This window comes from Panthera leo, chromosome D1 (genome assembly GCF_018350215.1).
Source record: "Panthera leo isolate Ple1 chromosome D1, P.leo_Ple1_pat1.1, whole genome shotgun sequence".
Lineage (NCBI taxonomy): Eukaryota > Metazoa > Chordata > Mammalia > Carnivora > Felidae > Panthera > Panthera leo.
In genome coordinates, this window is record NC_056688.1 from 82,532,698 (window position 1) to 82,553,859 (window position 21,162).

A 21,162-nucleotide genomic window follows, 5' to 3' on the forward strand; every position below is an offset into this window, starting at 1 on the left:
CCCCTAGAACATTATCGTTTAAAGTACATTCTTAGAGATATTACTAGGAGTGCTTTAATAAAAAGATACATTTTTATATTTAAATAAAAAAATGGCCATTTTTTTTTTAGAGATTCATGAACAGTATATAAAGGTGAAATAAAATGTCTAGGGTGTGCAAAGCAAAAAAAAAACACACAAAATCAAATGATAAAAGGGATACTACAGGCAAATGTGGAAAATTTTGATAAATGGATTCAGTGTTAGGATTATAAAAGGGTTCACTGCCTTATCCTCACTTAAACATTTTTTTTTTTTTTTTAACGTTTATTTATTTTTGAGACAGAGAGAGACAGAGCATGAACGGGGGAGGGGCAGAGAGAGAGGAAGACACAGAATCGGAAGCAGGCTCCAGGCTCTGAGCCATCAGCCCAGAGCCCGACACGGGGCTCGAACTCACGGACCGTGAGATCGTGACCTGAGCCGAAGTCGGACACTCAACCGACTGAGCCACTCAGGCGCCCCCTCACTTAAACATTTTTAATAAGTTTGAGGCTTGAAAGGAATTTGAGAATTACTGGATTAAATCAAATAAGATGCTGGATGGCAAGACTTCAGGGTTTACATTGTCAACGTGCATGATCAATGTCCCAAGAGACTCTGTTTCCCACTCTTCTTTTACACAACACTCTTCTCTTAGTAGAATATCCAAGGTGAGTCATGTGTGTGGACCATCCTTTGGACACTCATCTACAAATAATACTGAGTAATCCAACTTATTCTCAGAAACCATGTTCAGTGTTAGTCAAAAGAGACTGAGCATCATCGAGGTTCCTCTCTGATCTTTGATTTGTCACATATAAATTATTTGTTGTCAGTTGATACTAAGAGCAGTCTATTTGCGATAGCAGTACTTAAAAAATTCACACTTAAAAATTTGACATAGATGGCCATGCTGCTTTCAGATATGAATAAAAAAGCCAACTGCAAAACAATATACAGCATGATACAAGTTTTGTATAAAACCAAGCATACAGGTTTGGAAATGACCCGGTGGGGTACCTAAATTATTAGCAGTGGTTACAACTGGGATGATATTGGTAAGGGATGAGGAGGGAACACATTTTTACTGTCTATAGTTCATGTCAGTTTTTCAAACAAGATATTATTTTTTAATAAAAATAAATTTAGTTAAAATCTGTCTATAGTGTTAGAATAGTGGTTACCTTTATAGGAAGGTGGGATACAAGGGAGGCTTTTGGAGATATAATTTTCACTTCCTTGATCTAAGTACTGGTTACATGGATGTGTTCATTTTGTGAAAATTCACTGAGCTATATAATAATGATTAGTCTCCTTTTTACATGAATAAAGTTCATTTAAAAATTGTTTTCCAGGCACGCCTGGGTGGCTTAGTCAGTTGAGCACCTGACTCTTGATTTCAGCTCAGGTCATGATCCCAGGGTCGTGGGCTCAGAGCCCTGTGTTGGGCTCCATGCCGAGCGTGGACCCTGCTTAAGATTCTTTCTTTCTGCCCCTCCACTGCTCACTCTCGCTCTAAAATGATAATAAAAAAATTATTTCACAGTGACTTACTGAATAGCATTCTTGTTCTAGTTTAAATGCATGTAGTTTCTCTGTATTCATATAGTCAACAGCTTTCTTTCCTCACAATCATTATGATTTCTTCCCACTACTTTCTCCTAAACATGGTTGTATCGCAAATGCATTATTATTAATTTTTATAGAAGGCCAAACCTCTAGCTTATAAAAATGGCATATAAGAAAATCATTCACTCATACTCAGCCATACAAAAATGAGATCTTGTCATTTCAACATGGATGGACCTAGAGGGTATTGTGGTAAGTCACACAAAGAAACACGAATACCATATGATTTCGCTTATATGTGGAATCTAAAAAACAAAACAAACGAACAAACAAACAAAGCAGAAATAGACTCATAAATACAGAGAACAAACTAGTGGTTGCCAGAGTGGGGAGGAGTGGGAGATGGGGGAAAAAATAATCACTCACATCTTATGGTATGAGGTGGACCACGAGGTGTGGTCACTGAATCCTGCTAGCTATTCATCATTACCTAGTAAAAGGATGTGTTTTTTTTTTGAAACACATAATTTCCTAAGACAGATGGAAAGGAAAACAGGCGAAAGTGACTGGTAAATAGGCAACACAACTAAAGGCTTAATGTCAAAGGGACCTCAAAGAAATTGCATGGGTGGCTCTTGCTAGGACAGATCCTGTGTGCACATTTATAAACATGGAATTGCAGACCCAGAGTTGGGAGGAACCTGAAAGATTATTATTCCATCTCATACTCTCCCACCAGATTTTAAGTTGAAAAAACATGACTAAATTAAAGGTCCTAAGATGTTTCAACTGGTTGTTAAGTGGTTGTTTGTTCTGGTGGAACAGTTCCCAGGCCACATAAAATTAAAAATGTGCTTGATCAAATATTTGTTGCACTCAGAAGATGAACACGTCAAACACGGCAAGTGAACAATATGATTAATTGCAGCTCCATATATTTCCTATAGGAGAAGGAATGATTAAAAACATTGTCTCACTATCATTAAGGAATCTACGGATTATTTTCAGACTTGGTGCTACTGCCATATACCTTGATCTAAATTGAAATACAAATCTACAAAATTCACATGTTACACAAAATGATAGTTTAAAGTGTGTAAGGGGTGGTAATAAGACAGAAAAGCCAACATTGTAAAATCTACATCTTTAATATACCGAGTAGCAAGGAACAATATTAGTATTTTATTCATGAAGACTACTTAAATAATCTTTACAACAACTTTATGGGCACATATATGTACATTTGTACATCAAAGTATTTTTGGAAAGTAAAGTCACATGTGATTAAAATAATGTAAGACTAAACATATCCTGTGCCATAATTTTATCACTTCTAAATTCTCCTTATTTTAAAACAAACAGTAAGGATAACGTAACTCACTATTATTTTCTAAAATGTCCTAATCAACTTGTTGTAGCACAGTAACACTGATCTGCCACCATGCTGACTTAAGGATCTCAAAAGGTAACAAATATGTTAGTAACTTTATTAAACCATAACTTTTTCTGTTGAAATTTCATATTTGTTTAGAATACAAAAGAATAAAACAGAAAGAACTTCATCTTCTGCTTGTTAAAGTAATTAGGGTAAACTGAGCTTTATTTAAGATGGTCTTCTTTCAAAGGTTTTAAATAAGTTCCTGAAAGGGGACTGGCAACAAATCTTTTTAAAAGGAGACATGTCAATTTCGTTTTCCTTGATTTTGAAGTGACTTATCTTAGACTTCCTTTTGAAATACTTCTTCCAAATTTTCTAACCATGTTTGCCTTTACTTTATGGATGTTTCTTTTATAGTCTAGAAAGGAAAAAAAAAAGACATATAAATATGGTAAAAGTATCATTCAAAAATAATTTTCACTTTTCATTCAACGTATAAAAATTTGTTAAAAATTATAACCAAATAAGAAAAATTTATTTTTAAAATTCATAGTTGTTAACTAACATGATTTAAAACATGACATGAAAGAAACATTAACAACATTCATTTAAAAATAGGAAATCATTTCTCCATGTTGTCAACTGAGTTTGACAGGTATCAAGTAATATCACTGAATAAACCACTACATTTACTTTTGTTCTTTTTCAACTATTCTACAAGCATTGCTCTCTTTCTTTTTTGCATCATTTTTTCCCCTCATTCTTTGGGATTACTTCCCTAAGACTTTTAAACTTTCATATTTTTCCTATTTAAGAGTATAATTTGCATCTAGTACTTCCCTAAGTGCTAATCCTGATCCCATAGCCCTTATTCCTTTTCCTGCCACCTCTCAAATGTCCATTCCTCTGGTTCTTCATAAGCCTTCACCATGACTGCTCAACCAAGCCGTTAAAAACAGTGCCACTGACTTATTTACAGATCAGCCTAATCTCTTATCCATTTTCCTGGTCACATTAGGTTTTAGTTTCAGGGGCACTTAGTCTCTTGACACTCTTATTTCTCAGTAAATAGCAGTTACCTTCTTTCCCACTGATGTTCCTTTGTTTTTTTTTATTTGTACATTGTTAGTTGGAAAACTCAGATAAAAATATTCTAGGAAAGGCAGCTCTAGTTCTCTCTTACTTTTCTAGTAATTTCTCATGTGTATTTGGGCATTTTCACTTGGCTATCCTAATACACATAAACTATTACTGCCCCTTAAACCAATACTTCTTTCTAAGTACTCCATTATCCTTAATAACACATAATCTTTTAACTTAGCTTTAGCTCCTCTTTGCTCTGGCAAGCACTGCAGTTTAGTATCAACTCCTACATTCTTCTCTGTAGAATTTTTTAATTCACCTCTCTTTATACATGAGATATTTAATGCATTTTTATACCACTCTTAGGAAATAAGCACATTAGGAAAACCAAATCTCTATTTGAGAAATATCATAAATTATTTAGTTGTAAATTATGATTTCCTGGGGAAATTTTTCAGGAGACCAATGGGGCAATATATATCTATACCAACTGCACATACACATTTTTAAACATTATTAAGTTTGGCATGCTAACCAAATAATTGTAGTAAATTTTACATTTCAGGACTTTTTTGATTTTTAAAATTTTCATTAAAGACATTTCCACTGAACTTAAGGATGCCACTGGCTACCACAATAAGTAAGGATTTATCGATACAGTTCGGCAAAGCTATTGAGAGATTTTGTATTACTCTAATAAAGAGGATTGACAGGGAAAAAAAAAGTTTTCATGTTATTCTTAGAAACCCTCATTATCTCATGAAACCCCTTTAAATTCCAAGCACCATAATTACAAGTTACTTTAGGGAAGAAACCAAACTGGGTCTTAAAGATCTTGCTATCTGTCACAGAACCTAGCATATAGTCAGTGCATAGTAAAGAAATACTTCCTAAATGAAGTCTTATGAATTACAGTGTCAGAGAGACAAAGGTCTGGACACCAACGCCCAGATGCTGGTTTGTGCTACTACCTCTACTTTTACCAAAGATGTGGTTTTGTTACTACAGATTCATGTCACTGCCATATGCAATTGAGAAGATGTAGCGGTCTCCATCAGCATCTTTTGCAACTTGCTAATGTGGTTTACAATATGACTATAACTAGATACAGATTGAAGCCTGGCAATAATTACACTAATGATTCAGAGGCCAAATTATTAAAAATAATAAGCTAATAAATTTCAACTGTAAAATACAGTTAATCATTAACTTATTAAATAATACATTTAGCTAATTATTTCAATTATTACTTAAATTATTTATGAATTCTTCTGCAGTATGGGTGTAAAGAATACTGAGTTAGAAGTCTGGCTCCACCATGAAATATCTGTGTGATTTCAGGTAAGTGTTTTCTATTTTGTGTCTTAAATTTTCTTACCTGTAACATGGAAAGTCACACTTATCATGTAGTAAATGTAATGGGTAGATAAAAGGAGATTCTTATGAGAACACTGTAAAAAAAAAATGTACTATACATATGTTTGGCAATCATGTTATTAAATCTCAAATTAAGAGCTGAGACATACCTGCTGTTGGTCTGTTTTCTTGTAAGTGCTTATCACTTGCATTATCTTGTCGAACACGTTTGGCAAATCCAGAATTTACCTCCACAGTTAATGAAGTATTTGATGCAGAACTTGAGGGAAAAAAAAAATTATTTTAGTAAAGCATTTTTATATTTAGAATTCTAATACATATTCTACATGCAAAAAAGATTAAAGAGAAAGTGAAATCATAAAACAGGTTGCAAAATTCCATAAAATTGGAGGTACTAAACACATTTTTGGCCCATAGGGAAATGTAGTGATTTTAATGATGTTTACTCAAGTTGGAGATTATGACTGTAGGTATATGTAAACAAGTCTGTAACAAAATATTTTCAGAGTGCCCTGCTAGTATATAAGCAAACTCTATTATTCCAAGTGTAGAGATAAAGAACACCCTGCAAGAGGTTAAAAACCAAGTTCATATTATACATTTGGAGCATGAACCTTAATCTGGAGAATATAAACAAGTGAGATTTTTGGAAACCTTGTTTTTATATCGAAGCATGGTAATAGACTGAGAATCTCTCTCTGATTACTACAATTATAGAAACTGAAATGAAAAGAATGGCCTATTTTCATTTGTTTTGTCTTAAAAAAATTTTAAAGGGTCAAATTTCTAACTCAATTTGAGGTGACATATTATGACTAAACACCTACTACTATGGCCTCATGTTACAGGATATACAAATAAGTTAGGCATTAATAACCCCTGTCCTGAAAACTTACATAATGAATTTATGGGGAGTGGGGGACAAATAAGACAAATACACAAAATAATACAAGGTAAAGCAAAAAACAGTGCTGTAGGTTTTTAAACTACAAGGAGCTGTAGGTTCCTGATTTTAAAAGTAGAAAAAACAAAACAACTGAAAGATTGTGGATAAGAGGAGTTTGATCTGGGTCCTGAAAAATAGCAATCCAATCCTTCTTAATCCAAAGAGGATCAAGTTTTAACAGGCAGGGTTGGGATCCAGTGAAGGATAAACATCCCCCCTTCATACTGATTCAAATAAGCTAATTTAGGGAGTTGCTGATTAAAAAAGATATCATATGCCATTTTACAAGTTGATACTAATTTGAATGTGGGTTGCATTAACACTTGGGGGCTTCCCTGTTATGGCAACAGCTTGCTCTAACCAAATAGTAAACTGATGTGGGTGTGTTTGTGGAATAGGGAGAAGATGGATCAGTTGTATGGTAACTGACAGTGGTCAGAAATGGCAACTTACCATGATAGGAAAGAAAAACAGGCATGAGCACACTGAGTGCTGGCAAAAATAAATCAACCTATGTACCTCAATTTTTCTAGAGCCTGTGAGAAAAGTAATTATGGTACTCCAAATGTAATTTTGCCTACTCTGTTCAAGAATATAAGTTATATCTACTCAGAATGCTAACAAAAAAGTACTAGTATTATGAAAGCAAACAAATTTGGTTGTAGAAATTCTCCATTTCTAAATGGTGCTAAATAAACTAAGTTACTATAATTCTGTTTGGGGTACTAACTGCCCTTTTTGGATAATATATGTATCCGCTGTCTAAGGCAAAAATTCTTTTTTGGTCATTTGGTTATTTCAAGTATAGAGATCAATGTCATGGGTTACTTTTGATAAGAGTTAGTTTTCCTAACAATTTATCTTAAAATTACCTTTATTATTATGTGGTACGATTTTTCACTTTGGTTCTAGGACCTCTGTTTTTACTCATAAATTGTTTTTACTTGAAAATTAGGCTTTCGAATAAATCTATCTGAAAGAATCTTCATATTTCGAGGAATGAAATAAAAAATAAGTTATATATTTATATATAAATAAAATACCTGCAAACAGTTTTTTAGGATTTAGATAAAACAGTCCACTAACGAAATGTATAACATTCATGTTATAAATTTATTTTAGATTTACGTTGGATCACAAAATAAAAAGACTTAAAATTGGTATGAGTGAAAATTCAAATTATCTTAAAGACTATATTGAGAAGAAATTTAATAACTCTTCTGGTTATGTGTCAAATATACTGTTACAACTATTAATGAAAGTAAAGATTTAACCCCTGTCCCTTATAAAAGTAGTATGTTTCTGCATTATGTTAACATAATGCATTTCATATTCTTTCAGTTGAGATAGTTTCTAGTTGGACTCATTAGATGCCTTTCAGAATTTTATTATGGTTTATTTTTTTTTTTTTTTGAGAAACAGAGGGCAGGGGAGGGAAAGAGAGAGAGAGCGAGAGAGGATTCCAAGTAGGCTTTGTGCTGTCCGCGCAGAGTACGACGCAGGCTCGAGCCCACAAACTGTGAGATCATGACCTGAGCCAAGATCTAGAGTTGGACGCTTAACCAACTGGGCCACCCAGGCACCCCTAGATGTCTTTCAAAACAAACCAAAAATGTATTATGAATGTGAGACTCATTTCTGGGTGCTAAGCTAGATTGTGAAACAAAGAAAAAAACCAACTAACCAAATAAAGACAAAGCAAACAAACCTCCAAAACTCTGATTAGTGTAATTTATAAGTACAATTTTACATATGTATATATTACATTTGATAGGTTGATTTATAGTTAAATCAGTGTGCTATAGTGGTATTAAATAATCTGAAATGATTAAAAATTTCATATTCTCAATTTAAGCAGTAACTAAGAAGTTGAGTTTCATAAGTTTTTAGAATATCCAGTGCTTTTTGGACTGTAATTTTTTTTTTTCAGAGAGAAAAACTGGTACAAAATAATTAAAATAACTATACAAATGGAGCCTTCCCTTCTTCATTTTTAGAAACCACATTAGAATACACATACACACCTAAATATGTACATAAAATGGAAAATATGCTAAGTGGAAAATACCAGAGTTTATTACTCTCAAACTCATGTAGGCTTAATTGGGGAAAAGGAAGATTAAAAAAAAAAAAAAGTAATTATGTACATTTCTAGCATTAATCTCTTTTAACCTTAGTTAATGGCAGGATCTAATTATTGGTACCAGAGGGAATGTAATAGAGCAATTAATAGGCTATGAGAAATCTTACTTTCTTCATATGTCCTTTAATATTATTTCGCAATATTAGCTGCTCATGTGGAAGCTCTTTAATTCATCTAAAACCACTCTAAATATAATTTTCATACCTGGACATTTCTTGAAAACTCATTTGATTTTGATAATGATGCAAACATTTTGAAATGATAATTAGCTATAAACTTTTGCTACATCTTAGTTAACACAAAAGAGCATGCTATCAGTGAAGAACCACAAGAACCAAAAATTCCAACACTAATTAGCAGAAAGAATAACACAATTGACGCAATGAAAATTAGTGATAAGATGGATGAAACGTGATGGTTAGCTAGGCTCACTCATTAAATGATTGATACTCATACAGGAGCCAGACAAACTGCATCATTCAAATTTGTGCCACAGCAAAATACAGAAATTTAAACGTTATGGATAAAGACATTCTAGAAAAATCAATCCATGAATCTTAAATCTATGTTCCAAGGTTCTGCTATACTTTGGAAGGGAAAAGGACAGATCTTAAATATGCTAATGAGGTAATACTCTATGTGGCACAAACAGACTATTTGTAAATTTGTTTACACTAGCCCAGATGATAAGAGGTTCATGGTGGAAAACAGTAAACTTAAAAAGAGTTATCCTATCTTAGGATCTTATACTCTTCCTCATAATCACATGTCAAAGAAAAAGAGATAAAGCAATTGAGTCATAATATAACCATTTACTACAATCTTGTCATTGCATTCAGTGTCGTGAGATATAAAGACTACAAAATGGACTTTGTGTCCTATAATTCAGTATATTTAAGATTTTTTCCTTGTCTTTGATTTTTAGTTGTTTTATTGCTATGTAACTAGGTATGTTTCTTGTAGTATTAATGCTGTTTGTGGTTTGCAGTGCTTCTTGAATCTGTGATTAGTTATCTTTTGTCAGTTTGGGAGAATTATTAGCCAGTATCTCCTCAAACACTGTTTTCCCCATTCTTTTTCTCATTTCTTTCTGGGACTCAAAATACACACATGTTAGATCTAATTGTGTCCCATATGTCTTTTTCACTCTGTTCCATATTTTCTATCTTATCCTTTTGCACATTGGTTTAGATAGTTTTCTGTCAATCTGTCTTCCAGTTCACTAAACTCTCTTCTGCTGTGTCTAATCTATTAAAAAAATTTTTTTTATTACTTATTTATTCTTAAATTCAGTAGATTTTCATTTTTCAGTTCTAGAATATTCATTTGATTCATTTTAATACAATATAGTTCTTTCGGAAATTGTCACTGTTTTGTTGAACTTAATCACAGTTAAATTTTTTTTTTTTTTAAAATTTTTTTTCAACGTTTTTTATTTATTTTTGGGACAGAGAGAGACAGAGCATGAACGGGGGAGGGGCAGAGAGAGAGGGAGACACAGAATCGGAAACAGGCTCCAGGCTCCGAGCCATCAGCCCAGAGCCTGACGCGGGGCTCGAACTCACGGACCGCGAGATCGTGACCTGGCTGAAGTCGGGACGCTTAACCGACTGCGCCACCCAGGCGCCCCAATCACAGTTAAATTTTTAAAGTCTCTACCTGATAATTTTAATATCTGTATCACTTATGGATCTTCAGTTTTCAGTAATTTGGTCCTGTCTCCTGGCATACTTGGTGATTTTTGCTTAAGTGCTAAACATGTAAAACAAACAAACCAAAAACCTGTATATGCTCTAGGTATACTTCTCCAGAAATTAATTTCTTCTGGCAAGCAGGCAGGACAGAGTTAGATCACTCTGATCCAAAAAGAGACTAAGTTGTTGTAAGGTCTGTTTCAGGCTTTCAAGAACTGGTCTATCTCCAGTTTGCCCTACTCCTACAGCACAGGCCTTCAAGAGTCTCAAATAAAATCCTGAAGGTTTAACAGCACCTTTTCTTCTTGATGGATCCCGGTACAGTTTTTGTGTCCCAGCCGCATGAGAATGTCAAAACTCTACTTAATACTTCTGCTTCTTTCAGCTTTATTTCTTGGCCTCTTATGCCACAGAATTCAGAACTTGGCAAACATCTTGAGGGCAAAAGCTACATACAGAACTATTTTATTTCCTTAGCTCAGTGAGACTGCTGGTAGCTGGAGTCTTCCATTTTGTGCTTGGCCTCTACACTTGATGCTTGGCAAATGCTAAATGGAAAAAAGAGGCAGAGAAGGTTTGACTCTCTATAGCTTGTCTTCTTTTCCTCTGCATCTTAAACCTTCAAGTCTTGGCTACGTTGGTTGTTCTCCAGTGCCTTTAAAGCAGCCGTTGGTTGTATTTTATCAGCTTTTATAACTTGTTGATGGGTGGGCTCGGTCTGATATAAGCTACATTGTCATAGCCAGAAATAGAAGTCTCTTTGCTCATTACATTTTAGTCATATATCAAAATACATTTAGTCATATATCAAAATACATATTTTAGGACTGAAGCAATTAATTAATGTATAAAAAGAAAAATACCAAATGAGTACAAGTTGTCACCAGAAGAAAAGTTAAAATTAAATGACATTTTTGAAGGCCAGAAGACTTTTCAACTTATTTTTAATTATCTGAGATATAGAATACTTTATGTAAATAGCAAGTGAAATACTTGGGATTTATCAAGATCTGCTTTTGATAATATAAATCCAGTGCTGCATTCAGAACAATTAATTATATATACGTTTAAATATGAATTCACAGGGGCGTTTGGGTGGCTCAGTTGGTTGAGCATCCAACTTTGGCTCAGGTTGGTCATGATCTCATGATTTGTGAGTTTAAGTCCCTCATATCAACTTTGTGTGGAAAATGTGGAGCCTGCTTCAGATTCTGTCTCCCTCTCTCTCTCTGCCCCTCCCCTGCTCACATACATTCTCTTTCTCCAAAGTAAAGAAACATTAAATATGTAATAATTCACAGTTTAATCACATGAAATAAAAAGCAACTATAGGAAACAAAGTATAAAGATGATCTTATGTAAATACTGAGTCAGTTTATGTTTAATTGTACCTTGTTAACTTCCGTTTCCTTTTGGCAGCCGCAGTCATTGCCATGTAGGATGGTACTATGCTTGGTATAGGCAGAGAATGTTTAGTTGAAAATGAAGAAGAGGCAAGCCTGCATATTAAATAAAAAATAAAATGAGTACTTTTGATTTGTACTATGGAGAAAAATGAACATACACTTTCATAATTAGAATATTATTTTGTATGCATATACAAAGAAAAATATTTTTGTAGACTATAAAGCCTCTCTTGCTTGCCCTAGGGTTTTCTTCTTTTTTATCTCATAGAAAGAGTTGCTCTCAAGAGATTTCTGCATCCCAACAGCATAGAAAGGTGAAGGTATCATTCTTCCCATATTTGGATTACTTGTGATTAAACAGATGAAGTGTACAGGACATGAACTGAGAAGAAGTGAGAAGGCTGTTTGCTTGGATGACATGTAGTCAGCCATACCTTAGATATATGATGATTCAGGGTAAGCTGAGGTTCACCGAATGTGAATAAAAAATGTGAGATTTTCTTTAGTGAACATATTAATAAATAAAAGTAAACACAGTAATCCTCTGATGATGGCTTGTATCATCTAACTTTGGAGTAGGTAGGACAAACTAAATATACCTTAAGGTTTCTTCTAGTCTACTGAGGGTCAATCAAGTAAGATATCAAATTAAAGACTTTAAAATATTGTGTTAGTGGATTAATATTTATAAAAACAAGATTTAATGAAGGTAAAACACTGACTTTTGTAATCAAGATAGCATACTTGACTCATGAAATAGACCTTAAATATAACTAAAGAAGAAAAAAAAGCTACGGTTTAAAGACTATGTAAACAAAACAAAATGAAATAAAAACACAAACAAAAGAAGAACTGGTAAATACTCTTTTTTGTACCTTTGTAAAATGTTATTGTTTGATAGTGATTCTTGTTCAGGTAATTTACTCTTTAAGCTCCTGGTGTCTTCACATATAGTAAATGTAGAGTCCAAATCTTCCTGTCCATATTCTTTCTTCCTGCTGAGAGGAATACCTGCTTCACATAACATTTTCAGAGAATTATCACTGTTTACATTTGAGCTGATGGTCTGAAAACTTGTAGAATGTGATGATGGTTGTAGTAAGGTCACTATAGATGAATTTTGAGTTTTTCTACAGTCTTCTGGTGTATACACAATAGGTTGAAGTTCTTTGCTGAGAGAATCATTGAGCTGCAAACTTTCAGACAGTGTAGACTTTTGGGGATGTTTTGTGTTCAAGGGAGAAGGCATTAATTTTCTTCGGGTTCTTTTTTGTGGAAGGATTTTAAACAGATTAGATTCACTTGAAGATGTACCTATTCAATAAAATTAAAAAGAAGCTCAATAATGTCACCTAAATAGTTTTCCAATAACCATATCAGTTAAACAACATCACCACCAATAATAAAGTACATTTTCTGCCAACTGATTAAAATTTAAAAGAAAGTTGGAAAGAAAAAACATAGTTTATTGCTAATAACTTTAAATAATGTTAATGAACTCATTATAAAGAGATTCTGGAACAGAAAATAAATAATAAATGGCTAATACCAACCCTAATTCTTAGAGATAGCAGAATTTAGATTTTATGTTTGATTTATGTTTAAGATAACAAAAAAGTACTCAATAATCGTACACACAGAGATTAATAACTTAATAACTTAGAGATTATAAAATATCACCAGTTATTTTTTAATTGGGTGGCAGTCTAGTCTAAATTAACAAGAATGGCAATAACCGATAAAATCCCAAGTGAATGAAAGAATTAAATCTGTTACTATCTCAGATATGATGGTTAATAAAGCGTTCTGATCATTTGTTTCCTATACCATACATAATTCATCAGTTTTTGAAAATTAGATTAGTACCTTAAGATAAATGAACATAATTTGAAGAGGTCAGAATACTCTTACATGGCCCTTCCTTATCACTCTGTACAAGTAAGTCTCCTAAATGTCAAGAGGTCGTCAAGTTTAATGAACTTTTCTTAGCTCTATCCTACAACTTCTGTAGCTTTTCAAAATGATTTCCCTCTCCAACATCTATTACCTTCTTTTTCCTTCATCCAGTAAACATATATATTTCCCTAAAGATCTGTACTTGACCTCTAGTCTTATTCTACACTCTTGTAATTATCCTCTCGCCACTACTTTCTCAGTCACCTGGGTCCCAAATAACTAACTCTTACTGTTTCCTTGCATTTTCGAACCTCCACCAATCCTTTCTCTCTCACACTTAAACTTGAAACATAATGTTGATGTCATTCTTCTGACTAAAGGCTTTTAGTGATCTTTAAACAGAAACATGATATCCAGAGATTATTAGTAAGGAAATTCCTGTTTCTTGTTCCAAAATTAAGAGACAAATTGTTTTGTTTGAACTTAAGTTTGAATTCCCACAATCTAGACAGGCTTAATATTTACCTCTCAAATACCTTTTTAAAATATATACAATAATGAATTGATTGAATACATAACAATACACTTCATCAGCTCCAGTGTGCTAATCTTGTCTTTCTTAATTAACTTTCCGCTGCTTTGCCAGTTTCATTCACGGTGAACTTCAGGTGCCTGACATGAAGCAACTTTGCTGGAGGTGTATTGTCAGGAAACTACAATGTGTATTTCTGCCCATGTTTTCAAATCGTGCAGTAAGATTCCCAACTAATGCTATATTTGCTTTATGATATAATACTAACTTAAATAACACTGAAAGCTGCATAAGTGTTACATATTTCAATAAAGCAATTCAAGCTTTCAACCCAGTTAGAAAATACACTTATAATAATCACTTATAATAATCAGTACATGCATTATTCTTACTATGTTAGTTGACAATAGGCTCTGCTATGGCGAGGTTGACAATTACCCTCTAGGAAAGACAATTTAAAAACAGGAAGAAAAATATGATCCCTGTTCTACTAAGGAATTTTACTTTTCTGAGAACTAGATAAATGAGATCCAGATCTTAAAATAATTTTCCACTCCCTTTAACATGACATTTGTCAAATTTTCCATTACCAGATATTTTTATACTAATGCTGCAGTGTAAAGACAGTTACTTTTCTCCACTGTGCTGCTACCACCAATTTGGTGGCTATTAATAGCTGGAAGATTAACTTCTTTTCCCATGAGAGGCAGCAGGGGTATATAGAGGATAGAAAACTATATCAAGGATAGAGAGCTGAATTGGGAGTCAGGAGACTTGGATTCTATTTCTGGCTTCAGCAACAACTCACTGAGTGACCTTGGGCAACTCACTTAAGCAGTGTGGGCATTAATACCCCCTAAAAAAGGCTGGTGGCGGGGGGGGAATACTACCTTCATGTACAGGGAGTTTTCTAGGATTAGGTAAGATCTATAAAATACTTAAGGTTCAAAGAAAGGCTCTAGAAATGTAAATATGATCCAACTGTTAGCACTACTACTTTTACAGAGAAAGTTATAATTTACTTTCCATTAATACCTTATACACAGTTATCACAAAAAGAACACATTTCAAACAATGTCTCATTTTTAGTTTATCAGATAACCAGTTTACCAAAGCTGATAGTAAACTGTAATATAAACCCAAAGTGTTGGTAAAGCATACACAACTAAGTGTTCTTTAAAAATGCAGGCTTCATAACAATATTGTAAAACTTAAAACACAATGGAACATGAAATCTCAAGAGATAAGGATTATCCAGAGTCACTATTTTTCTTGTACATAGTATCTAGAAAGGGATAATCTCTGGAGTGGCACTGGGCAAATTCCCATGATGGTGGACCACTTTTACCCTACTGCTTGTAAAGAACATGAAAACAGGGGTCTTCCATAAGACACTGAAGAAATATCCACCTGTTCTCTGGGATAATTTAAACATACAGCCAACATCAAATTTTGATATCATCAGACTAACAGTTTGTCAGTGAAATCAACAGCAATGTCATTATGACACATCTTTAGCCATAATTCTGCTCTCTTGGAAAGAAAGATATGGTAACTTCAAGGAGAAACATGGAGATGTGGTAGTTAATGTAGATTCACATACCATGGTTTTCCTGTGCCTAGAAGAAGAGATGCTACAAACCTACAGCATACATGCAAAACACAAATCTAGAGGGTTCTTTTATATTTATCCTTTCAATTATTAAATACATACAATAATAAAAAGGGAGCAGAAAATAGATGGTCATTTCAGGACTACTTAGGCTGACTAGTTGCTCAGAAAGGCACAGGAGATAACCAGACTAAAAACAAGATTTAGAGGCTTACATAGAAATTCAACAGTCAATCTACTGTTACTTGATAAAGAGTTTATGTCTCCATTTAATCCATGAAAACTAAAAGAACACAGTAAACTGACATTTGATTGAATATGATTTCCATAATATATAAATACAATTATATGATAAACAATTATTCTCCTTTAGGTGATAAAGTGAAGTATATTAAGTGGGCGTGGCAAACTGGAGACTTGTTAGGTTAGGGACACTGTACATTTTAATAGGCTTTAAGAACCATTGGGTATGCTAGGTCTATGTCTATAAAAGAGATTTGCTGTACTTTTCCATTAGAGGATGTACAGTAACTTTCCAGAAGACAAGGCTTGGGGCAGTTGTAGTTTCCCCTGATTCAGACTGGGAAAATACTATCTAACAAGATTCTGTAATTCTTGGGCCTACAGAGTGGAAATGATAAAGAAGGAACCTGGAGGCAGATTATAATTCCTTTAAAAAAAGCTTCATAAAATGAGAAAAGGAATCATGCAGTTACAGACTTGCAGAACAAGGGACTCTAACAGATGATAATAGTCAATAAAATACCTCAGGAACATGGTGTCACACAGGAGAGGATAGCAAATTAAAAATGCATTGTTATAGGCTCTTAAAAAGTGGGATAAAAATGATTGGTAGCCCCTTGGAAGGACAGCATGTCTTCTCTCCTGGGCATTTCCATCCCGCAAACCAACTGGCATCATCATATATTTAAGTATAGGAGGCAGTAGGTAGCAATGTATCTTACGGTCTAGAAATAGCAGTTTTGGGACTCTAGCTCTTCAACACATTGTAAGTATACTGCATTTCTACTGCTCTGAAACAATTATGATCCATGGGATATAAATGAATATGTTGAAATTCATTTCCAGATAATAACAGTAACCATGTCAAGACACCTAAAAGAAGTCACTACTATTATTTCCAATCTAGTATCAATGTTTATTTTAATTACAAAAGAAAAAAAAAAGTTTTCGTCAGCTATGGTACAAGAGAAATAACTAAGAGGACTGTATCCGCATAAAGAGAAGTCACTGTTTGTTCATCCACCCAGTATTAAGCACCCACCATGTTCCAGACCTTTTTTAGGTTTTGAGAATCTAGCAGTAAACAAGACATTTAATAACTTACATTTCTGGGGAGAGAGGGAAGAAAAGTAAATTATCTTAATTAAGATAATCATGACAAATTCATTTAAATTCAATAAAACATAGAAACGTAATAGAGAGCGATGGGAGATAGGAAGGGTGTTAATTAGATGGCCAGGGAAGGTGATTCTAAAGATGGGAGATGGGATGCGACGTGAACGGCTGGGAAGGAGTCAGCCCTACGAAGATATGGGAAAGAAGCAGAGGAAATAGCAAGTGCAAAGACCCGATGGCAACAATAAATTTGTTGAGCTCAAGGAAAAGAAAGAAGACTAATGTGATTGAAGTGTAGTGAGTCAGAGGGAAAACAGAAATAAGAAGAGGCCAGAGAGTTCAAAAGGGGCCAGCCAATGTTAGGGCTTATGAATGAGATAAAATGAGATATTCTAAGTGCAAAGGGCTATCTGTGGAGGATTATTTTAAACATGGATATGAGGTGATATGATTTATGTTTTAAAAAAAGATTGCCTTGTTTAATGTGTAGATAACAATATGAATGGGTGAGAGAGGAAACAGAGAAATCAGTAACATAGCTATTGCTACAGCTCAGGCAAAAAATGAGAGCCTGGACTAGACTGGTAGCAGTATGATGGATGTGGGAAGGGTGTTGTAATCAAATGACCAGATTAAAATTATACAAAGTAAATTCAGAACATTTTCAATGGCATACATACATGTGACTAGCTGCCCAATAATCAGGACCAAAGATAAGGACTTCACACAAAGGAGCAGTATTTCATATAATTTAATCAACAAAATTGACAACTTTCAGTGAAACCATGAGCCATTTCTATGTGAGCAATTACAGAAAAGTTCAAAAGGTCCTAAATGTCATTCCTTCAAATTTGGCATCCTCATTGTTACTGACAGCTTCTTCCCCCCACTCCCACTTATCACATTTGAGGTCCTGTCCTCTACTGAGGAACTCTGATTCAAGTAAATGCAGGTGTCTGGGAATCTGCTTCCTTCCCTGTCTAGTTTGGATGCTCATGGACCTGAGGCAGCAGATACTTTTTGGGGTTTGAGGATATAGCTTCTTATTCAGAGATGATGGCTGTTATTGTCATGCTTGGGTAAGGAAAAGGAAAGAACAGGAGAGAGGAGAGAGGTTCAGTAGGAAATGGTTCTAGAAAAGGGTGGCAGAAAGACAATTACTGAAAATGGACTTTGGCTCCTAGGAATTTATACAAAGGGAGGGAAAGATTTAAGTGAACAGAATGATACAGAAAAAGTATCCTTTTTTAGGTCAGGCACTCTACTTTCTCTGCAAATTCATCTCTAGACACCCTCTAATAATTGAAACAGATTTATCTTCAGTTCTAGGCATAGACCTACTATGATTTCAGATACAAGGACTGACTGCTCCACCCCCAATACCTTGTTGATTGATTGCTGCATTCAATTCCTTAAAAAGGAGCCACTGCATTTTAATGCGTATTTAGTGAAGCTTCAAAATGCAAATGTGGTCCCATAATGAATGCATTTTGATCAAATAATATATGATATACACGGTATCAGAACCTTTTCTTTTTGATAGGGAGGGAAGACAGAAAGGCATCAAATACTTGGAAGAATTTCTCGCTGGAAGAACCAGAACTTGGTTGGCTTCACCTTGTACGTGTTGTTTTAGAAGCATCCATGGTACAAGAAGGGACATGAAGGTTAACTTTGCAAAAGACAATCAATTTTAACCAAGATGGTAATCTGAGTAGAGGCATCTAGCTTCCCTTCCACATTTCCTTTAAAATGACCATATAATAAAAATAGGAGAAAACTTGTCTTAATGTTGGTGATAAGGGAAGAATATTATCTGCACACTAGGGCATTAGAGGACTTTAGGGATGATACTGTGTACCTAGAACTAGAATAAAGAAAGACATGGAGGAGAATATGATAAAATATTCCCCCACCTCATCCTTCAGTGCTATCCCTGGGAGTTGAGTAAAAGACACTGGCAGAATGTTACTAGAGTCCCTTACATTAGGAATAGGAATGAGGGAGTAGATGAAGTAGAAGTAGAAGTAGAAAGGATGAGACAAAACTATGGGATGCAGTAAAATGGTAATATCTGAATACTAGCAGTAGCACTAAGAGGCCCTCAAACCCAGTCCTGGCCCAGCTGTCTCAGTATTGAGAGGAGTACGGAACAGAAAGTACCCAAACCTGTGGGCCTTGCTCCTAGCATTGGTACCACACTACACGTGGATCAGAAGATCTTGGGCAAAATGGCAAAGTTTCTAGCTGATACTACCTAGAGCTCTGGTTCCTTTTCTATACTCCTGGGGCTGTTAGATCCATGAAAAGGAATGCATTTGTCCCCCACTTGTGGACCCTAATTTCTAGTTGAGTATCAGCAAGTTACGGGCAAAGCATACTGATAACACGTATTGAGGGAACTCACTGGATCAGTAAAAAGACATGGCAGAACAAAGGAATGGCAGAACTGGCATACAAACTCAGGCCTGTTGATAATCAAGATGCATGTTCTTCACTCCCACACAAGATGGAGTCCCTACCACATGGAGAATGAAACCGATTAGAATAATGGCTAAATAAAACACGGGATATTCATAACTACAAAATTATTTAAAGCCATGTTTCATAGATTATCTGAAAATATGGAAAAATGAAGTAGTGTACAAATTGTACACACAGATGATCTCAATTTTGAAAACAAAAAACATACACATACAAACTCTGCAAGCAAAAAAGGTGGGGGAAAGTTAAAGACAACAGCAGAAGGAAATATGCATAATCTATTAAAATATTAGTGATTACGGCTGGAAAAATTCTGAATGATGTTATTTTCTTCTTAAAGTATTTGACTACTTTTGTAATAAATGTATAATTGCTCCTCCAAAATTGTAAATAGCAAAAACATTTTTTAAAATAAGAGTAATGTAAGGAATGAGACAAAAACAAATAAAAACCTAGCTCTCTGAAGCCTCAGAAAATCTCAGGAATTGGAGGCATGAGGATGACTCTGAAGGCACAGGGCGGAGCTAAAAACAGAACTGATTGAAAGTATGTATAAGGAAGTTGGACCCCCTAAATTCTTACCCCATCAATATTACCTGTCCTGCCAGGTGATTATTCCTTCATCACCCTGTTAAAAGACATGAGGTTTTATTCTCTGGACAGGTGGAGACTTGGCGCCATCATGCAAAGATTACATTAGGGGTTTTTTAGTAATTTCTCAATAATGAATGCACAGATTTTTCTCCTACTGCTCTAATACACTGGTGCCAGACTTACACACCTCCTAAATGGGAAATCAGAATTCTTCATAGACAAACCATAACAATAAAGACATAGGTACTCACATTTTCAGGCTCCCCAAAACTATTTTTTTGGAGATCACCATAAAGTAAAGCTGAAAGACCTAACTATGTACACAGAATATAACTAGGGTCACCAGATGTTTGAGTATATATCTTTCAACACGATAATCAGGATAGAGAACTACATGCAGGAAAAAAAAAAAAAAAAAGAGAGAGAGGAAATAGACAATGTAGAAATAGAAGACTGTATTAGAATAACCACAATTAATATCTTCAGAGGGATGAGAAATTACTACATTGATGAAATAGAAACAAAATGTTATAGAAAGAAACACTGAATTACTAAAAAGAGTTCTTAGGAATCTAAAATATGAGAGGGACGAGAAATCAAAATAAAGTCTGTAAGATCAAGTGGAGGACATCTCTTAGAAAGAACAAGCAAACCGAAAGAGTTAAATACAAGAAGGCAAATAAAAGAATTAGAGGCTCAACCCAGGAAATCCAACATCAGATTAGTTAAGAGTCCAAAGACAGAGCAGGAAGTAGGAAAAAAAATATTATTATATGGAGGTACATGTATGTATATGTGCACACATACATATATGAACACTTCTCAGAGTGAAAAGATAAAGATTTTCAGAGAGAGAGAAGCCCAGACTATTTAGTTTAATGAAGTAAAAAAGACTAATACCCAGGGTACATCATTGTGACATTTCAGAAAACTAAGGATAAAGGGAAAATCCCAAAATCTTCCTTAGAGGAAAAAGTCACACACAAAGTATGGAGAATAAAAATGGCATGTCACTTAACAGCAACACTGGGATTTAGAAATCAGTGGAGCCAATATCTACATGGTTCT

At 34.4% G+C, this 21,162-nt stretch overlaps 1 protein-coding gene across 2 annotated transcripts in view; it reads right to left on the minus strand.

Moving 5' to 3' along the window:
• Positions 1-2,725: 2,725 nt before the first annotated feature.
• KIF18A (kinesin family member 18A) overlaps positions 2,726-21,162 on the minus strand; it is an 80,245-nt gene continuing 61,808 nt past the window's right edge. For both annotated transcript variants that reach the window (XM_042906634.1, XM_042906635.1), the window contains exons 15-18: positions 12,493-12,931; positions 11,603-11,710; positions 5,578-5,687; positions 2,726-3,386 (exon numbers count right to left, since the gene is read on the minus strand). In XM_042906634.1, coding sequence (XP_042762568.1) covers positions 3,304-3,386; positions 5,578-5,687; positions 11,603-11,710; positions 12,493-12,931 — 740 coding nt within the window. In that variant the 3' untranslated portion in view covers positions 2,726-3,303. The remainder of the gene's footprint in view (positions 3,387-5,577; positions 5,688-11,602; positions 11,711-12,492; positions 12,932-21,162) is intronic.